Here is a 17,620-nt window from a genome sequence, read left to right as displayed (position 1 = left end):
AATCACAAAAAATACTCAATTCATTTTAAATCAAATGTATATCACATAATTATTGCAGAAGTAGATTGTATAAAAAAGCCATTTAATATTCAATGTAAATAAATAAAACAATTACTAATAATCTTATAATAATGAATATTGTTTCATTACTTATTTACTTTGAAATGTTTTCTTACAACTAGATTTTCAAATTTTAATCAATTTTTCTTTCTTCAGCTTTAAAATTAAATAAAATAAATACAATTAAATAAAAATAAATATATTTATAAAAAATATAAAAAAATAATAAAAATTAAGTATATAAAATTAAATAAAATTAAAAAACAATTAAGTAAAATTAAAGCAAATTGAATAAAATTAAGCAAAAGTAAGTAAAATTAAATAGATTTAAAAAGTTAACTAAAATTAAACAGTGTTTTATATTCTTCCTTTATTTCTTTATAATGCCCAATTTGGCTTAATTTTGCAAAAACAAATAAATTAATTGTAATTAAAATTTGATCTCAGAGCTCCTTTTATCGTTAATTATAATAAGTGGCTTCAAAGTATCCTTTAAGCAGTTGCCTTTGAGGAAAGGATGGACAATAGGAACATAAATTAAACCAAATAATTTTGTGATGCTAAACTGTTAAATAATTTATTAAAAAAATATATTAAAGTCAGACAATTTTACAATTAATCAAAATTAAATTAAAGCATAATTAAAATTACAAATTCATTAAAATTCCTACACAAATTATCAATAATTGTTTGGACTTGTATTCAAATAAAAGACCTTTTCCCTGTGTTTTCTTGTAAAGAATTTCCAATCTCCGAAAAATTAAACGTAAAAATGGAAATTCTTTACAAGAAACTGGCACATTGTCAAAATTCATCAAATTTTTACCAAGATGTAGAGACAACAACCTAATACCAAAGGGTTTGAAGTTACGTCCAGCATATTCAAGCAGAAGGTTGGAAAAAATTCTACATAGAGCCAGTTTGTCTGTGTTTTCTTTTTTTAAATTAAATTAAGACAAAGAATTTTCTTTCAAGAAATATTACTTCTTTTAACTTTTTTATATTTGAATTAAACACTACCACCGCAAAAGTCTCTCCAAAAGCTCCTGGACCAAACTCCTATCTCACAGGAACCCAATTTCTTTCTAGTCGAAAGTATTTTTACTTAATCGACTAGTACCAAATAAACTACAGACTTGTTTGGTTATTACAGGATGTACTTTCGTTGTCTACTGCTACAAATCCTTATGACTCGTTCCATAGACATAAGACACCGTACACAATTATTATTTGACAAGAACTCTGCTAACTTTCACTGCACGATATGCAACATAAACAACTTGCTTCTTCTGACGTTCAAATCACAGTACTCTTCCTTTTCCCGAGCAAAACCTGACTTACTTCACTACAAGTCCTCCTTATACTTTTCACCAATCAGAGACACACACATCCTACATATCACGCCATCCCTTTCGACCAATCCAATTCTGTGATTTATCAAACACAAGCTAAATGCTATTATAATATCAAATAACCTTGGTATTTCCAAATATTACATAAATAAGATATTTTCTTTGTTTCCAAGTTTCTAGAGACAAGATTTCAAAAGATTGGCTTCGCTCTACATTTATCGCCCTACCAAAAACACCACGTGCGCACTTCTGCAAGGACGCACTTCTAATAAGCCTAATGAGTCACTTTTTAAAACTTTTCCTGAGAATACTGCACACTAGGTTGTTTAAGAAATGTGAAGAGGTCAGTGGATGGAGTCAGTTTGGTTTCAAAAATGGACTTGGCACGAGAGAAGCGATCTTTAGTATGCAAACATTAATACAGAATTGTTTAGATCAAATAAAGGATATTTTTGTCTGTTTCATCGATTATGAAAAATCATTCGATAATATAAAACACGAATTGATGATAAAATACCTATAAGAGTTGGGATTGGACGACAAGGAGATAAGAATTAACGCCAATCTGTATTTGAACCAGACAGCAACAATACGTATTCAAAATTTCAACGAAACAGAAGATTTCTCCATTAAAAAAGGAGTAAGGCAAGGTTGTATACTGTCTCCAATGCTGTTCAATTTATACGTAGAAAAAGCCTTCGCAGAAGCAGTGGCAGACTTTTATAAGGGTATTAAAGTTAACGGCATATTTATTTATCACATCAGGTATGCCGATGATACAGCCATAGTGGCAGATAACATCGAAGATCTTCAATGCCTTTTAAATGATCTAACTCTTGCAAGTGAAGCTCGGGGTTTGAAAATAAATATCAAGAAGACAAAAACAAGTAGAAATGATTACCCCAACACAAAGATATATGTCTCTGAAGAAGAAATCGAACAGGTCAGATATTTTAAATACTTGGGTTGTTTGCTAAACGAGGGTTGGGACCCCGAGACTGAAATAAAGAGCAGAGTTAAACAAGCCAGAAATGCTTTTTTGAGGCTTGGTAAGTTTCTGACTGATCGCAAATTGGACTTCAACCTCCGACACAAGATGCTTAAGTGTTACGTGTGGCCTGTTCTCTTGTACTGAATGGAAGCATGGACGTTAAAGGCCAGTTCTATTAACAAACTCGAAGTGTTTGAAATGTGGTGCCTGCGTTGAATGCTTAGAATATCATGGACGGACAGGGTCAGAAATGAGGAAGTAGTCAGAAGAGCGGACTTACAGGATGGGGAACTTTTTAGTTATGTAAAAAGTAAGAAGACTGCATACTTGGGACACATATTACGAGGAGAAAGATATACTTTTTAGCAACTGATACTCGAAGGAAAGATAGAGGGTAGGAGAGGTCTGAGACGTAAAAAAATGCCATGGCTGCGCAATATTCGACAATGGACAGGAATCGACAGCTATGAAATTCTTCGCAATGCTGCTAATAACGATGCGGCTATTTAACATCTCATCTGACAAGACGATGTACGGTGGACGCCTACGCAGACATGCACGGCACCTTAAGAAGAAGAAGAGACAATACAGCTAATACTACTTCGGTTATTGTATACTTATCCCTGACCACAAAACTTTCTAACTCTTTTGTCCAATTTCTTTGTAAACAAAAGACTTAAACCTTATATTCTAAAATTGCTATCTTTCGGCTATTAACATTAATCGTTTATGAGAATTCCTCTATTGTTATCATATTATACCGTAAAAATATAATTCTCCTATCTGCCTATTTTCTACTAAATTAGAAAAGCCATCACTCATTCAAATATTTGAATCTTACAAATCTAACATTCCTATTTATAGGATGAAACGACTTTTTTATTAGATTTTAATAAATTTAAACCATAACAATATATATATATAAATATATATATATATATATATATATATATATATATATATATATATATATATATATATATTTATATATATGTATATAAACTACGATATATTTTTAGATTTTAAATGCTTGCAGTCACTCGAGAAGTTGGAAACTGTTTGCATTTAGTATTAAACTCGATCAACAGTTCATAGCTCATAAATGTGTGACGTTAGATGATGCTTTTAATTCAAATTGTGATGGTGAAACTGTTCCCATGGGATATCCTACTCCACCTACAGCTAGAGGGATATTCTACGTAAAAACTTCATCCGTGGAACCTTATGTAGAATCGTAAACCCAAATGATAATACAATAGATTATTATAAATAAAGGCTAAAAATAAAAAAAAACATTTTTTATTAAAATATTTCATAAAACATATTTTTGTAACAATAAAAAAATCGCCTGTTTCTTCAAGCGTTGTTTCTGAGAGAATGGTTCATTTTACACAATGTGCTAATAAACATTTTTGTTTAAAATTCTTTCAGCTAAATTACATTCATTTAGCAAATTCCCATCTGTAAATATGAGCACGTGTTGATAGTCGCCGTCTCATTCGTCAAAAGGCTATTAAATATAATTTATTACCTTAAGCCAGACAGATTCTCATGTTACAGATCCAAACTTGCCAGCATTTTAAATTTAAATTGTATCGTGTTGATTTTTAAGTTAATATATTGTGTTATATTTATGTTATAGTTATTGTTAAGTTATTTACTGGTCGTGTTATTTTTTAGAGTTTAGTTTAATTGTGATATAATGATTAAATTTCCAGAAATTCTTACAATATTAGTTTCAAAAGTAAATATTTTTAAAAATCATATGATACACATCAGTACGACCCTGTTTGGCTTTCACGTGCTTCTATTGACAATTGGGAATTTGTAAAATGAATACGGTTTAAGTACATGTTTTATTTAAAACATTTTTTCTACGGAGTACAGATTCTTGCCAAATCGATTTTTTTGCGTTTTTACCAACCTAGGGGGTTTTAGGATGAAGCGAGGGGTTAAAAGTGGTGAATTTTTTTGTGGTTCCAAAATTGATATTCTCGGCAAAATTCAGCTTGTTCATATGATTATTAATGGTTAAATCTCTGTCGACTGGACTACATTATATTTATCAAAAAACAAAAGAGGTACATCAGAAGCAGTAAAAAAAGGAGACAAAAACCGACTATGAAAAGCCAATGAAAATTAGCACTTGGAACGGTAAAAACGTTTACACAAGGAAAGATAAACAGTATAAACTAAGAAATGTGCAGACTAAAAATAAATATCTTGTGTACAACATATGTCCGTTAAAGCAAATATTTGAAGATTTTCACGTCGTAAAACGGGGTTACTTGGCACAATTTTTTTTAGTTTTATTTTCTTGTGGTGTGTGTACTTTTCGCTGGTTTAATGGTTTGAAATAGAAACAATGGTTGGAGTGTAGTTTTAATTGAACTAAAAGTAATACATAACTAGGTAAATGTATTCAGCTTGGGTCACTTGTACACACTCTATTACATACTTTCTTTTTGCACGCGCACGTTGCCGTTTTAAAAAATAATAAAAAGTCTGAACATAGCCCCGTTTTGAAGGGTATCCTCAAAAACAAATAAAATAATCAAATATTAAAACAAATGAATACCCAATAAAAAAAACACACAAATAATTGTCAATTAGTAATATCTTCTAGCATTGGTAAAGGGCACAAATGTCTCACTGAACGAGTAACTGATTCTTTCGTGGTGGTTACTTCTGCTAATCTGGTTTCTCCGTCTCTATCTGGACACAGCTAAGTGATTCTTCCTGTGATCCATTGGCAAGGGGAAACAGAATCATTTTTGTAAAGAACCAAGGTTCCTAGTCAAATCTTGCTGGATGGATATTTCCTTTTGTACTGTTGATGGAGTTGTGATAAGTACTGTTTAGAAAATTGACGCCAACATTGTTGGTACAGTTGTTGCACATGCTGTAATCTGCGTAGGTGACAGCTGGCTCTATTGTGTACGTCATACTCTGGCAATAACGTAATAGGTCTACCAATTAGGAAATAGGAAGGTGTGATAGGAAATAAGTCATTTGGACTACTTTACATTTCAAATAAAGGTCGTGAATTCAATATACCTTCTATTTGTACGATACGGGTATTCAATTCTTCAAAAGTTACATTATTATTAATTAGTATACGTTTTAGATGCTTTGGTTTTTTAACAGCTGCTTTCCACAGCCCCCGTGATTGGGCGTAAAGGAGAAAAAAAATTCACTTTATTCGAAACTCGCTAGTAGCATGTTCAATAGAACTATAATTGGTTTTTAAAACGTATCCTAATCATTTAAGATAATTGTTCGCTCCGATAAAGGTGCTGGCAATGTCGGAAAAAATAGTACTGGGTATAGCACGTCTAGAGGTAAATCTTTTTAAACTTAATAAAAAACATGCTTTTGTAAGATCCCAAACAACTTCTAAATGGACAGCTTTTGTGCAAAAGCAAATAAATAGTGCCATTTTGTAAAGGATGTTAAAAGGACCTGCATAGTCTATGCCAGTTACTTTAAATGGAAAATTCGTTTTAATTCGATTATAATAACGTTGTCTTACTGCAAAAAGCAGTCATTGAGGACATGGATGAAAAAGTTCCTTATATTTATATTCCAAAATGAATTTAGTGAAATAGTGTTTGGAGCAAAGAAGAACAGGATATCTAGCATTAAATGATAAATAAGTATTGTTAAGTCTTCCACTTTCTCGAAGAATTCCTTTATGATCCACAAATAGAGTTAATGAAGAAAGTCTATTATTTCTTGGAAGTAGCTTTCTCTTATCGAAACAGGATAATTCATCAGCAAATGACTCTAAAGGCCCGTTTTCACGCTACGTCTTATTGTACGTTTTGTGGGTCATATAAAACGTACGACAAAATGTACGTTTTGTCCAGTGTATACACACTACGTTTTTCCTTCCGTTTTCTACCTCATTTCTAATTCAGAGTCTTGAGTTGTGTGAAGTTTGTTTAGTGTTTTTTTATTATGGAGGAAACACGGCTGCTTTCTTTTATTTTTTCAACTATAACGATACTACGACTGAGGAAAAAGGGGATGAAGAGGGAAAAGACAAGATGGTCAAGAGAATGGCTTCTGAAAAGACGCCAGTATTCCCACGTCTCGTTACTTAACGAACTGAGAGGCGAACCAGATGACTGGTGCAATTATTTGCGAATGGACACCTCAGCCTATTGTCAATTGCTAGAGTCGGTAACACCATACATATTGAAATAAGACACCTCATGAGAAAAGCCATTATACCCCATGAAAGACTCACAGCAACTCTCAGATATCTTACAACAGGACGCAGCGTCAAGGACTTGGAGTTCACAATCATAATATCCAAACCAGCGTTAAGCCAAATAATTCCTGAAACCTGTAATGCAATCTACTTAGTTTTAAAACATAACTACTTAAAAACTTTTATACAATTCAATAAATTCCCCGAGAAAATCGTGGGTGCATTGCCGCAAATCTGACATTATTAGGCTTTTTTTGGGAAAAATTAAACGAACTGCAGTGGAACTAGTCGTTAAATAAGTCAAGATTGGACGACTTGTCTCAATATGTATTTTCACGTAACGTTTTATCCTATCAGTTCTCGCAAAACTATGCTTCTCCCATCATTTCTACGATCTGACCTTGGATTTCATTTCGATTGGACAAGACGCACGTTTTGCTGTTTACATGCCACGTTTTATTGTATAGGATTTGTCCTATCCAACAAAACGTACAATAAGACGTAGCGTGAAAACGGGCCTTAACTGAGCTTGTCTGATGATATTGATATTGAGCTTCATCTAATTCTACAATAGATAAATTACCCGTACGCTTGTTAGTTTTATTTCTTAAATTGTAAATGAATCGTAAACAATAGATTGATATTCGTTGACGTGTAAAAAAATCTGAATATCTAGTAATTAAATCTGATAATGGTACTAATATAACTTGAAAAACTTTAAGTCTTTTTCAACTCCGTCAATTCTGATACTTTTAAAGTGAAATCTATATTAGGCCATTCTGATTGTGGTAATTGCAAAAACATTGGTCCGTTCTGCTGATTACTTGAACTATTAACATAATTCCAGGTAAACTTGCTAGATAAGGATTGAATTTTAGCTACTCGATTAGCAAAGAAAACTTGTAATTTACTAGGATCAGTATGAATCCAACTTAATGCTACCTGAGAATCACACCACATAAAAATGGGAACATTTACTTTAATTGTTTCTCTCACAATTTTTATTAATTGTGCACCTAATAAACAAGCACAAAGTTCTAGTTTTAAAATAGTCACAAGCTTGATTGATGTAACTTTAGTTTTATGTAGAACATAAAAGATTAATGTAATATTGGTTTAAATCATCAATTTTGATAACTCATAAGTATCAGTGTCCTATTTATAGGACGGCCCAGAATTTCAAAAAGGGAAAGATATAAAACTAATTTATAAATATTTTCATATTTATAATAGAACAGCTTTACTGATAATTATGACATAAGTAAAATTTTTAAATTTGAAAATAATTTGGCCTGAATGTATTAACTGACTTCAACTGAACTAGAAATTAAATCTATAAAAAGATATTTGCACCAACAACATTGCTTTTTTGATGAATATTTTTATAACAATCATAATAAGAGTCGATGATTGTCATATCATGAAGTCAAGTCAGAAGTCAACTTATATTATTGTCGTCCATGTGATAGTAACTAAGACTGAATTGCTTGCAAAATGAACATTCAACAAATTATATATTCGATAGTGTTAGGTGTAGTTAATACCAGCTGGAGTTTATCTATAGGTAAATATATTATTAACATTTTATATATGCTATATTTGTATATATTTTGCCTCAATAAATTATAGATAACTGCGGGTTAACACCTTGAGAAACTATATAAAAGGATGAGATATTCTCGTACTAATGTATTCCCATAAAATGGGACTGAGTCTCTACTTTCTTGGTCTTCCAGTAGATAGCCTTTCATTAGTTAATTTACCTTTCGCTATTTTTACTACCTGTTAGTCTATTTATGTCTTGGTTACATTCAGTTTTCCTTTCCTCCTTTCTTACAAAATAATGTTACTCAAATCTTGAATATTTTGTTGCCTGTGTGAGTCCATTTCAAATAGGTAAAAAGAAATAAGAATAAAACTTACAATCAATTTAATCTACCCCCAACAACCGGTTTCGCATACTACAATTTGCTATGCATCTTTAGGTCAACGGTACATGGTAAACTAAATTATGCCGATACAAGGATTATTATTTAATGTTTGAGACAACATAGTTTAAACTGTTTAGAGCTCTTGTTATCGACAACGGTCAACGGGTCGATTTTGAAACCGTTCCGTTGGCCGTTGCTCAGTGTCTTTCAGGTTCGCATGAATGTTTGGTCACGCAACGGCAACCAATCCGTTGGTTAACTTTTCACCGTCTACGTACCCAGTCCCCCTCGGCAAGACGTTCGTCGGACCGGTGCGGTGCAGTGAACCATCAGTGAACCATTTTAGTTTATGTAAGTGTGTTGATGGCGTTGGACGAGCATTCGCTGTTTCAATAAATTTCTTTCTTTGTTGCCGCTAAAATATGGATTTTGATATGGCATTTCACCAATAATTTTTATTTTGTATATAGATTTTATATTTTTAAATGATAAAAAATCTATTGAGTTTAATTTTTTTTTAATTTTTTTATAACCGAAATTTTTTATTCTGTTATACTAATAGCATAATTCATACATACCTTAAAGTAACAGCTAGTCGCTCAGCAGGTGCAATGGGTAGCCTCATATTAGTGTCAACACGTTTGAATTTATTATGTACTATTCCTAACAATTTACAGAAAGTTTCTTGACCCATTTCGGAAGTAATTGAAGAATTTTGTTTCGTCTCTTTTTAATTCTTCGTAAAGTGTATGGAAAGCACCACACTTTTCTCTTTCTAACAAAATAGAATGTATCCATATTTTTCTTTTACGTTTCTCCCATTTCTTCAGCATTTTTTTATACAAATAATACGCTAGTATACTTTTTTGCTTTGACGACAACATGATATAACATGTGTTGCGTGCACTTGTTACTTTAAAACTGACGATATTTCGGAGATTCCATCCTGTCAACGGACGCATATCCCTTGAAACTTATGAACCGTCGACACGGGTACCCGTTTAGTATCGGCCCGTTACCCGTTGAAAAAAACGTTCACTTTTATGCTAAACTGGTGACGGGTGATCATCGGTGTTATTGTAACTATTGAACAAATAAAGTAAAGTTCTTGAGGGGAAAAGATATTAACAACTAAACTACCTACCTACTAGGAAAGTAGGTATTGTGTAGATTGTTTGTTGAAATAAAATGTGATATGTTATATTATTTAAAAGTTATTTATATTTATTCAAGAGGTATTTTTAATTCTACAATTTCACTCTTAATTCTGTTTTTGTACATTCCAAGTCGATAATTCATTTAGTTTATTCATATTACATCCAAACTCCAAAGTTTTAGACTAACGCCACGCTGCTGTTATAGAAGACTTCTTTTCTTCTAGTTCCATGACCGTTATCGATCGTTGGATATCATGTTGGCTACCATATTCGCTATCGTGACTTTATTGACAGCAGCTCTAAATAACGATGTAGTTGATTTTCCATACAATTGCCTTAGATTTTTCAGCCATGATGTTCTTCGTCTAGCAGGACCACGATTACCTTGGATCATTCCCTGAATGATCAGATGTAAAAGATCATATTTTTCAGGGTGTCTCATAATGTGACCAAAGTATTCCAGCTTGCGTTTCTTTATTATATTGACCAGTTGTGTTGTTTGGTTCAGCCATCTAAGGACCTCCTCATTTCTAACTCTGTCGACCCAGCTTATTTTCAGTAGTTGTCTGTATACCCACATCTCAAAGGCTGTAAAGCGTTTAAGGATAGCCTCAGTTAGATTCCACGCTTCTACTCCATACAGCAGGCTGTCATTCGACCTCTACGGTCAATGCTAAGATCGTGCCTGCAAAGTACGTTTCTCATTTTTTACAAAGGCAGCTCGCGCTTGTTCTATTCGGCTTTTTAATTTCTGCGATTGGATCCCAGCTCTCATTGATATTACTGCCGAGATACACGAGTTTCTCTACTCTGTCCAGTGTGGCATCTCTCACTTTTATACCGTCATTCTGTATATAATTTTGTTTGCTAACTATCATATATTTAGTTTTCTTAACGTTGAGTTTTAATCCATACTGATCACAAGTCTGTTTTATTTTGTTCATTAGATTTTGAAGGTCTTCTCCGCAATTAGCAAGCACTAAGGTATCGTCGGCATATCTAATATTGTTGACCGTTACTCCATTCACAATAATACCTTCGGTTGTCTCCATTAAGGCTTCCTTAAATATTTCCTCCGAATATAAGTTAAAAAGTAAAGGCGACAATATACAGCCTTGTCTCACTCTTCTTTTTATATTTATTTCATCCGACAGTTCTGGTTCAACCTTAATTTTTGCCACTTGATGCCAGTATAGATTTGTAATTATTCGTAGATCTGTATCGTCCAATCCAGCTGTTTTCAATATTTCTAGCATTTTGTTATGTCAGACTTTGTCAAAAGCCTTTTTAAAATCGATTGCACAAATGTACACATTTTCTCCCAAAAACTTTAGTATTTCAGCACTTACTTCATCGGGGCTAAGTACTTTTCCATTTTTTGCCGTTTGTATTGAACGTGTAACCTCACTTTCTGTTATAGATGGACCTGATATAGCAATCGGTGTATAGTGTTCTACTCTCTCATCTTCAAATATTTCAGAAATGTAATTTTCCCATTCTTTTAACTAGGACTAACTTATAGAAGACTTCTTCTTCTTAAAGTTCCATCTCCTATCGGAGGTTGGATATCATAACGGCTATGGTCACTTTGTTAGCTGCTGCTCTGAAAAGTTGTAGTGAACTACAGTTAAACCATTCTCTAAGGTTTTTCAGCCAGGAGATGCGTCTTCTTCCTATGCTTCTTCTTCCTTGGATCCTTCCTTGCATAATAATTCTCAGCAGCTCATATTTTTCTCATCTGGTTATGTGACCCAAATATTCTAGTTTTCTTCTTTTTATGCTGTTCATAATTTCTAACTCCTTATTTAGACGTCGTAGTACCTCAGCATTGGAAATCCTTTGAACCCACTGAATTTTTAATATTCTTCTGTAACACCACATTTCGAACGCTTCCATTTTCCTTATGTGTTGTTTCTTCAATGTCCAAGCTTCCCTTCCGTATAGTAATATAGAAAATATGTAACATCTTAGAGCCCTCAATCTGAGATGCAACTGAAGGTCTCTGTTGGTAAGCATTGTCTTCATTTTCACAAATGCTTGCCTTGCAGTTTCAATTCGGACTTTGATTTCTCTGCTTTGGTCATTTTTGTCATCAACCCAGGTTCCCAGATATTTATATGTCTCTACTTTTTCTATTTGGGTTTGCTCTATCATATAGAAGACTAGGAATATTTAATTAAGTTGATTTCCTTGGCACTCTCCTCACTGCCACTTAAAGACGCATCTGATGGAATATTAGCACGTAGAAGAATGAATGACATGTGAATGTAATTTATTTATTTTTTTAGCCAATACTCAAGCCTATTACAGATCTTTGCCACGGGTAGACTTTTCCCTAGCTGACGCCCAAAAGGCTGATGTGATTTACACCCTCTTCACGAATTCATCACCCACTATAGGAACCACAGTTACTGAACAAACCAGCGATGCTTTAATAAAAAATAAGAATATACCAACTGTACTAATAGTACATGGTTGGACTACAGATGATACGTCGCCATGGTATAGATCGCTCAGGGATGAATATTTCAAACAAGGACTTTATAATATCATTTTTTTAAACTGGAGCAAAGCTGGAAATAAAACCTACGAAGTGTCAAGCGCCAATTGCAAACCTGTAGGAAGATTCGTCGCAGAGTTTTTAATTTCTTCGAAAGTAGACTTATCTAAAGTTCATTTAGTAGGTAAGTCAGAATATGTTTTCTGTACTTAAAAAATATACATTGATCTGCTTCATCACAAACGAAATATTAGTTGTTTTTTAACTAATTACAAGACAAATTAAATATTTGTCAATAAAGATTTATTATCATCTCTTTCTTCTATTTCTTCTTACCTCTATGGAAGGTTGTCACTACGCGGTCATTCGACACTTCTTCAACCGATTTTTGATTTATCTTTGCTATTTTGACCATACGGGTGACACCCATTCTGCTATATGATTATTCCATTATTTTTCATTCTTTTAGTGTCTTCTCGTTTATACACTGTACTATTACTGCTACACTGCTTCTTCTAACGTCTTCACTCCTCTTTCGATCTCTCGGTGTATATCCTGTAATACTTCTCAGTACTCTCATTTTCTCCGTTTTTATTAGTCTTTGTGTTGTAGCTATGTCGGATCTTGTTTCTGAGGCATACGTTATTATAAGTCTTACACTGGCTTTATAAATCCTTAATTTCAACTCATTGTTAATGAGTCCCCTGTCTTGCTTTGTCTCCCCATGTCTATAGGTTCTGTAAGTTATCCATCTATTCTGACTTCCATAGTTTTTATGATATCTAAGGTAACTTCTCTATTATTAAGAAGATGGATTACAGCTTCGAATTTAAATTTGCCAAATCTTCAGTCAATCGAACGGAAATGCTGCTCTTTTCATCTGAGTTTTCCAACGAAATTTTTATGTAATTCCCTATTTGAAATTAAAAGCTAAGTGTGACTGGAAGGGTGGGGGTTGACAAATGACAGATGTTTGAGAATTTTCACAGAATCCATTGAATATTGACAAAACATCAGAGTGGATTCTTTTGAGTGCCCAACCCTGAACCTTATTAATATTAGCTAGAAACTCAAACCACGTTATTTTTCTTGCGTTGACTACTCCGATTATATTTTTTTCCGATAGCTATATAAGTAAGTATATAACCTTTTAGGTCATTCTCTTGGTTCCCAACTAACAGCATTCATTGGTAAATCGACAGTAGAACTCACCGGTAGAAAGATCGGAAGAATCACAGCACTAGACCCAGCTGGTCCTAAGTGGTATAAGCCTGATATGCTCGACTCTGAACAACTTACTTGGCGTGATGCAGATTTTGTCGACGTTATACAAACGTTTGGTTTCAAAAAACCTATTGGACATGTTGACTTTTATCCAAATCGTGCAAAACATCAACCAGGGTGTCCTTACGAAAAAGATATTTCAAGTAAGTATTTCAAGCAGTATTATTTTAATGTAAGTCTTATGATTGACGCTCCTTCTTGTATTTCTAATCTCTAAACTAATATATCATTTCTGATAGTTTCTATCTTCCATGCTATAGTATATTCCAGTGCTTTAAAAAGGTAATATTATGTTTATAATTTCCATAAGTAAATGCTAAAAGAAGACAGTTACCGATTTTATTTACTTATCGTGTGGATTACATCACACGACAGGTAATTAAATTAACATTTATATATTATATAATACATTACATTACAAATAGATTTCGCGCAGGAAGATCGTGCACTGATGGTATATTCGTTCTGCAGCAGGTAATCGAAAAATGGAAGGCAAGAAATCTATCTACCCACCTATTGTTTGTAGATTTAGAGAAGGCATACCATACGGTACCTTTGAAAAAACTGTTTCAAACATTGCCGAAAGTAGGTCTCAGTAGAGAGTATGTGAATGCTATAGCAAATATATACAAAAATGCAAGAAGTATTGTTAAAGAAGGAAACTTTATATCTGAATCATTTCCAATAACAAAGGGGTTTAAACAAGGATGTTGTCTATCTCCGACCTTATTTAATATATATATATATATATATATATATATATATATATATATATATATATATATATATATATATATTGACTCTTTCGGTTGCCATTACGAGTCTTTAGGTCGTCTGTGTGTGCTCTGCGTGGGCGGTCTTGTACTAGGTTCCTGATCGTTTGTATCACAGCGCCGCAATCACCGGAACACGAGTCAAGTTTATCCCATCTATAGAGGAAGGCGACGCATCTTCCGCAGTTTGTTCTGATTGGATTAAGGGTTGCCCAAAACTTACGGGGACGTTTAAGTCCTTCAGGTTTGTCTATGACGTCCAGTAGACTATGTTCATGCGGATATGTTTTACTTGTCCACTCTTCTTTTCTCTTTCTTCATAGGGAATTTTAGGCAAAATTGGAATGATGTAGCACTTGATCGAATTTAAGGGGAGGTCACCTAGATCAGAGATGGTTTTCAAGAATATTGGGAATGTCGTTGTGGACTACAAGTTGATGATTATCCATAATTTTTTTGTATTCTGTTCGCGGCGTAGGTTGGGTTACTACGGGTGGGTAGCCACATTGTAGGGGTGGGCATAATTATGCATGTTATCATATACATGGCACGGTTTAGCTGAGTATCGACTAGGTCGATACTATAGTATTCTAACACAGGATATACCAGACCAAGAGCGGAGGATATTAAAGTTGATGCTGTGACCCCCATGTAGTGCTGAAGAGTTTCTGTATTATATCATTACGTGTTTTTAGTCTTGCTGATGTTTTCGTTAGGTATTCTCTAAATTTGAGCATTCTGTTTTGTAATTCTCTGTTTGCCAGCGTTTTGTTGAGGTGAGGAATTGATACTTCAGTTTTTGTAGTACTTTGTTGTAATTTCCATTTCTTAAAGTGTTCGCTGAGGATAGAAAAATTATCCTTGAAAGTGTTTTCTGTAGTTTCTAAGGATTGCTCATATTCTTTTCCATTATTACCTGGAAGGTTCCGTTCGTCAGCATGTTTTCAATGAGGTTGATTATCTTTCTTCATAAGGATAATACTAACCAGTTTATATATTTATCCCTGTATCCAAACAGTATTATATGCTACTGTTAGATCCACGAATACTACGGCTGTTTGTTGTTGCTTTTGAAAACTAGCTTTTTTAAAAATTGTTAGTGACAGGACTTGGTCCGTACAGCTTCGATGGAGGAGACATTCAATAAGGACATTTTAAAGGATCATGTGACTAATTCTGTTGAGTAGAAGCTTTTCTAATAGTTTATATACCATGCTGAGTAGGGCTTTGAGGTGTTTAGTTTTCTCGGTTTCGGAATTGCAATTATATTTGTTCGTTTAAGTAAGAAACTAATGTTGTCTGGGTGAATTATATTAGTGTAGAACATTGGAAGTCACTGTTTCGCTTGTGTATCAAGCACTCAGGATGAATGATATCAAACTCAGGTGTTTTACCTGATTTTATTTCTTTCATTGCATGTGTGATTTCACAAATAACAATTCTTGTTGAATAGTGTAAAGAGTCCATCTTGTTCTTTTGTTTTAGTACCCTTAAGTCTCTTTTCACCTTGGTAGTATATATTCGGTCTCGTGGAGCTCTGGATAGATATACTATATGGGAATCAACCTTGTTAGGAGATATTTTATCCCCTCTGGTTAATTAGCTCCTCCAATTTTTCGTAACAGTAACCATACCTGTCGGCTTGATTTTTTGAAGTCAAGGTTTTCGACAGTCCCTAGCCATTTTTGGCTTTTAGATGTATCGATGTTCTGTAAGAGCTCGCCGACTATTTCTCAGCCACCAATTTCGAGAAACTGCACATATAAGTCTTCCCACGTTTCAGTTCATCCGGGCACATATTCTGTGCAATACCCCCAGGTATGGTTTCCTTCGCAGCGCTTATTACTGAACCCACAAAAATCTCTCGTAATTTTGCTGGTTGGTAGGATCCAGCTCAAAAAGTGATCTAGTTGTTCAGAGAATTTCTTTCAGTTCGATTTTCTAAAATTCTTTCAGAAAGTAACTTATTAGACGTGTGTCTTATTGAGATTGAATGACTGGTTACATAATAGATTTCTCATTTTTTTAAAAGCTGATGTTAGCTGTTTTATTGAACTCTCATATCTAAATCAGGATATAAGTCAGATATTACGTAAGGAACCAAGTTTTAAACTTGTTCACAATTTCCACAGTAAATTCTTACTGTTATGGATTCTTATTGGTAATGGATTATTTGTCTTCCTAATAACCATTTTCTTCGTTTTAGTACTATAAATTTAGAGGTATTTAAATATATATTTACGGTACTTCCTCTTAAGATTGTAATAAAGAAGATTTTAACTACAAATTACAAAACATGTATATTACGCACTCTTTTATATACAGACAATTATCTTTAAAGGAAAACTTCTATTTTCAGACGTCTGTAACCATGCTAGGTCGACATTATTCTTTATAGAATCAGTAGGAACAAAAGCTCTAGCGAAAGAAGGACTCTTTTACGAAGATGAGTATGAGTCAATAGTGACAATAACGCCAAAGCTAAATGGAAAAATAATCGTATTTGGACAGCATGTTAGTAAAAGCGAAAGAGGTGTCTATTATTTAACAACAAATCCAACTAAACCATTTTTAAATAAAAATGTTTAAATTTATTTTAGTTTTATTTAAACTTACTATAGTACGATAACCAAGCGGAATGGATCAAGCTTCTAACTTTAAATTAAATGCAGTGTTGTCAAGTATTTAAATATTTCTTTGAAACAGAACGGGTACATTTTGGAAGTTCAGTGAAAAATAAATGTTTAGTACCCCAAACACGAGAAATTATTTTTAATGTGGTCAGTTAACAATAACTAATTCAGTTAGACTTTTAGTAGATCTAAACAAAGTACAAAAGCGTGTGTTTAATTTAAGTGGTAATTAATTTAATATTAAATGAAATATAAGGCATCAAATCCAAAAATCAAATGCCTCACACTGTGATGACTATAATGTCATGTCCTTAAAACTGTTCTCAGAATCATTCATACACGAATTTACAAGAAGTGTGAGTTTCAGATGAGTGACACTCAATTCGGATTTTGAAATGGATTGGGAACACGAGAAGCTCTTTTTGCCTTAAATGTGTTAACACATGTTTTATTAATTCTCAAAAAGCATTTGACTAGTTAACCATCAAAAGATGTACGAAATTCTGAAAACAACTGAAATTGACGAACAAACTACTGGTCGAAAGTAGGGTAAGGGCTAGAATTTCAAACAACAAAAGGAAAGAGGCTCTAAACATGAACGATACAAGGTAGAAGGACTTAAAGAAACAAACAAAAATAAAGAGTATAAAGAAAAGATCAACAACAAACTAGAAAACAGAATAACCCATGAAAACCTAAATAAGGAGTGGGAAGAATGCAGAG

The 17,620-nt window shown here is 33.3% G+C and overlaps 1 protein-coding gene across 1 annotated transcript in view; it reads left to right on the top strand.

Moving 5' to 3' along the window:
* LOC140435697 (uncharacterized) overlaps positions 1 to 16,853 on the top strand; it is a 54,231-nt gene extending 37,378 nt beyond the window's left edge. The window contains exons 11-13 of the mRNA XM_072524418.1: positions 11,996 to 12,391; positions 13,362 to 13,634; positions 16,624 to 16,853. Coding sequence (XP_072380519.1) covers positions 11,996 to 12,391; positions 13,362 to 13,634; positions 16,624 to 16,853 — 899 coding nt within the window. The remainder of the gene's footprint in view (positions 1 to 11,995; positions 12,392 to 13,361; positions 13,635 to 16,623) is intronic.
* Positions 16,854 to 17,620: the final 767 nt, after the last annotated feature.

Source organism: Diabrotica undecimpunctata, chromosome 3 (assembly GCF_040954645.1).
Source record: "Diabrotica undecimpunctata isolate CICGRU chromosome 3, icDiaUnde3, whole genome shotgun sequence".
Classification (NCBI taxonomy): Eukaryota; Metazoa; Arthropoda; class Insecta; order Coleoptera; family Chrysomelidae; genus Diabrotica; species Diabrotica undecimpunctata.
The sequence above is the reverse complement of the archived record's forward strand: the minus strand, read 5'-3'. Positions and strand labels throughout refer to the sequence as shown.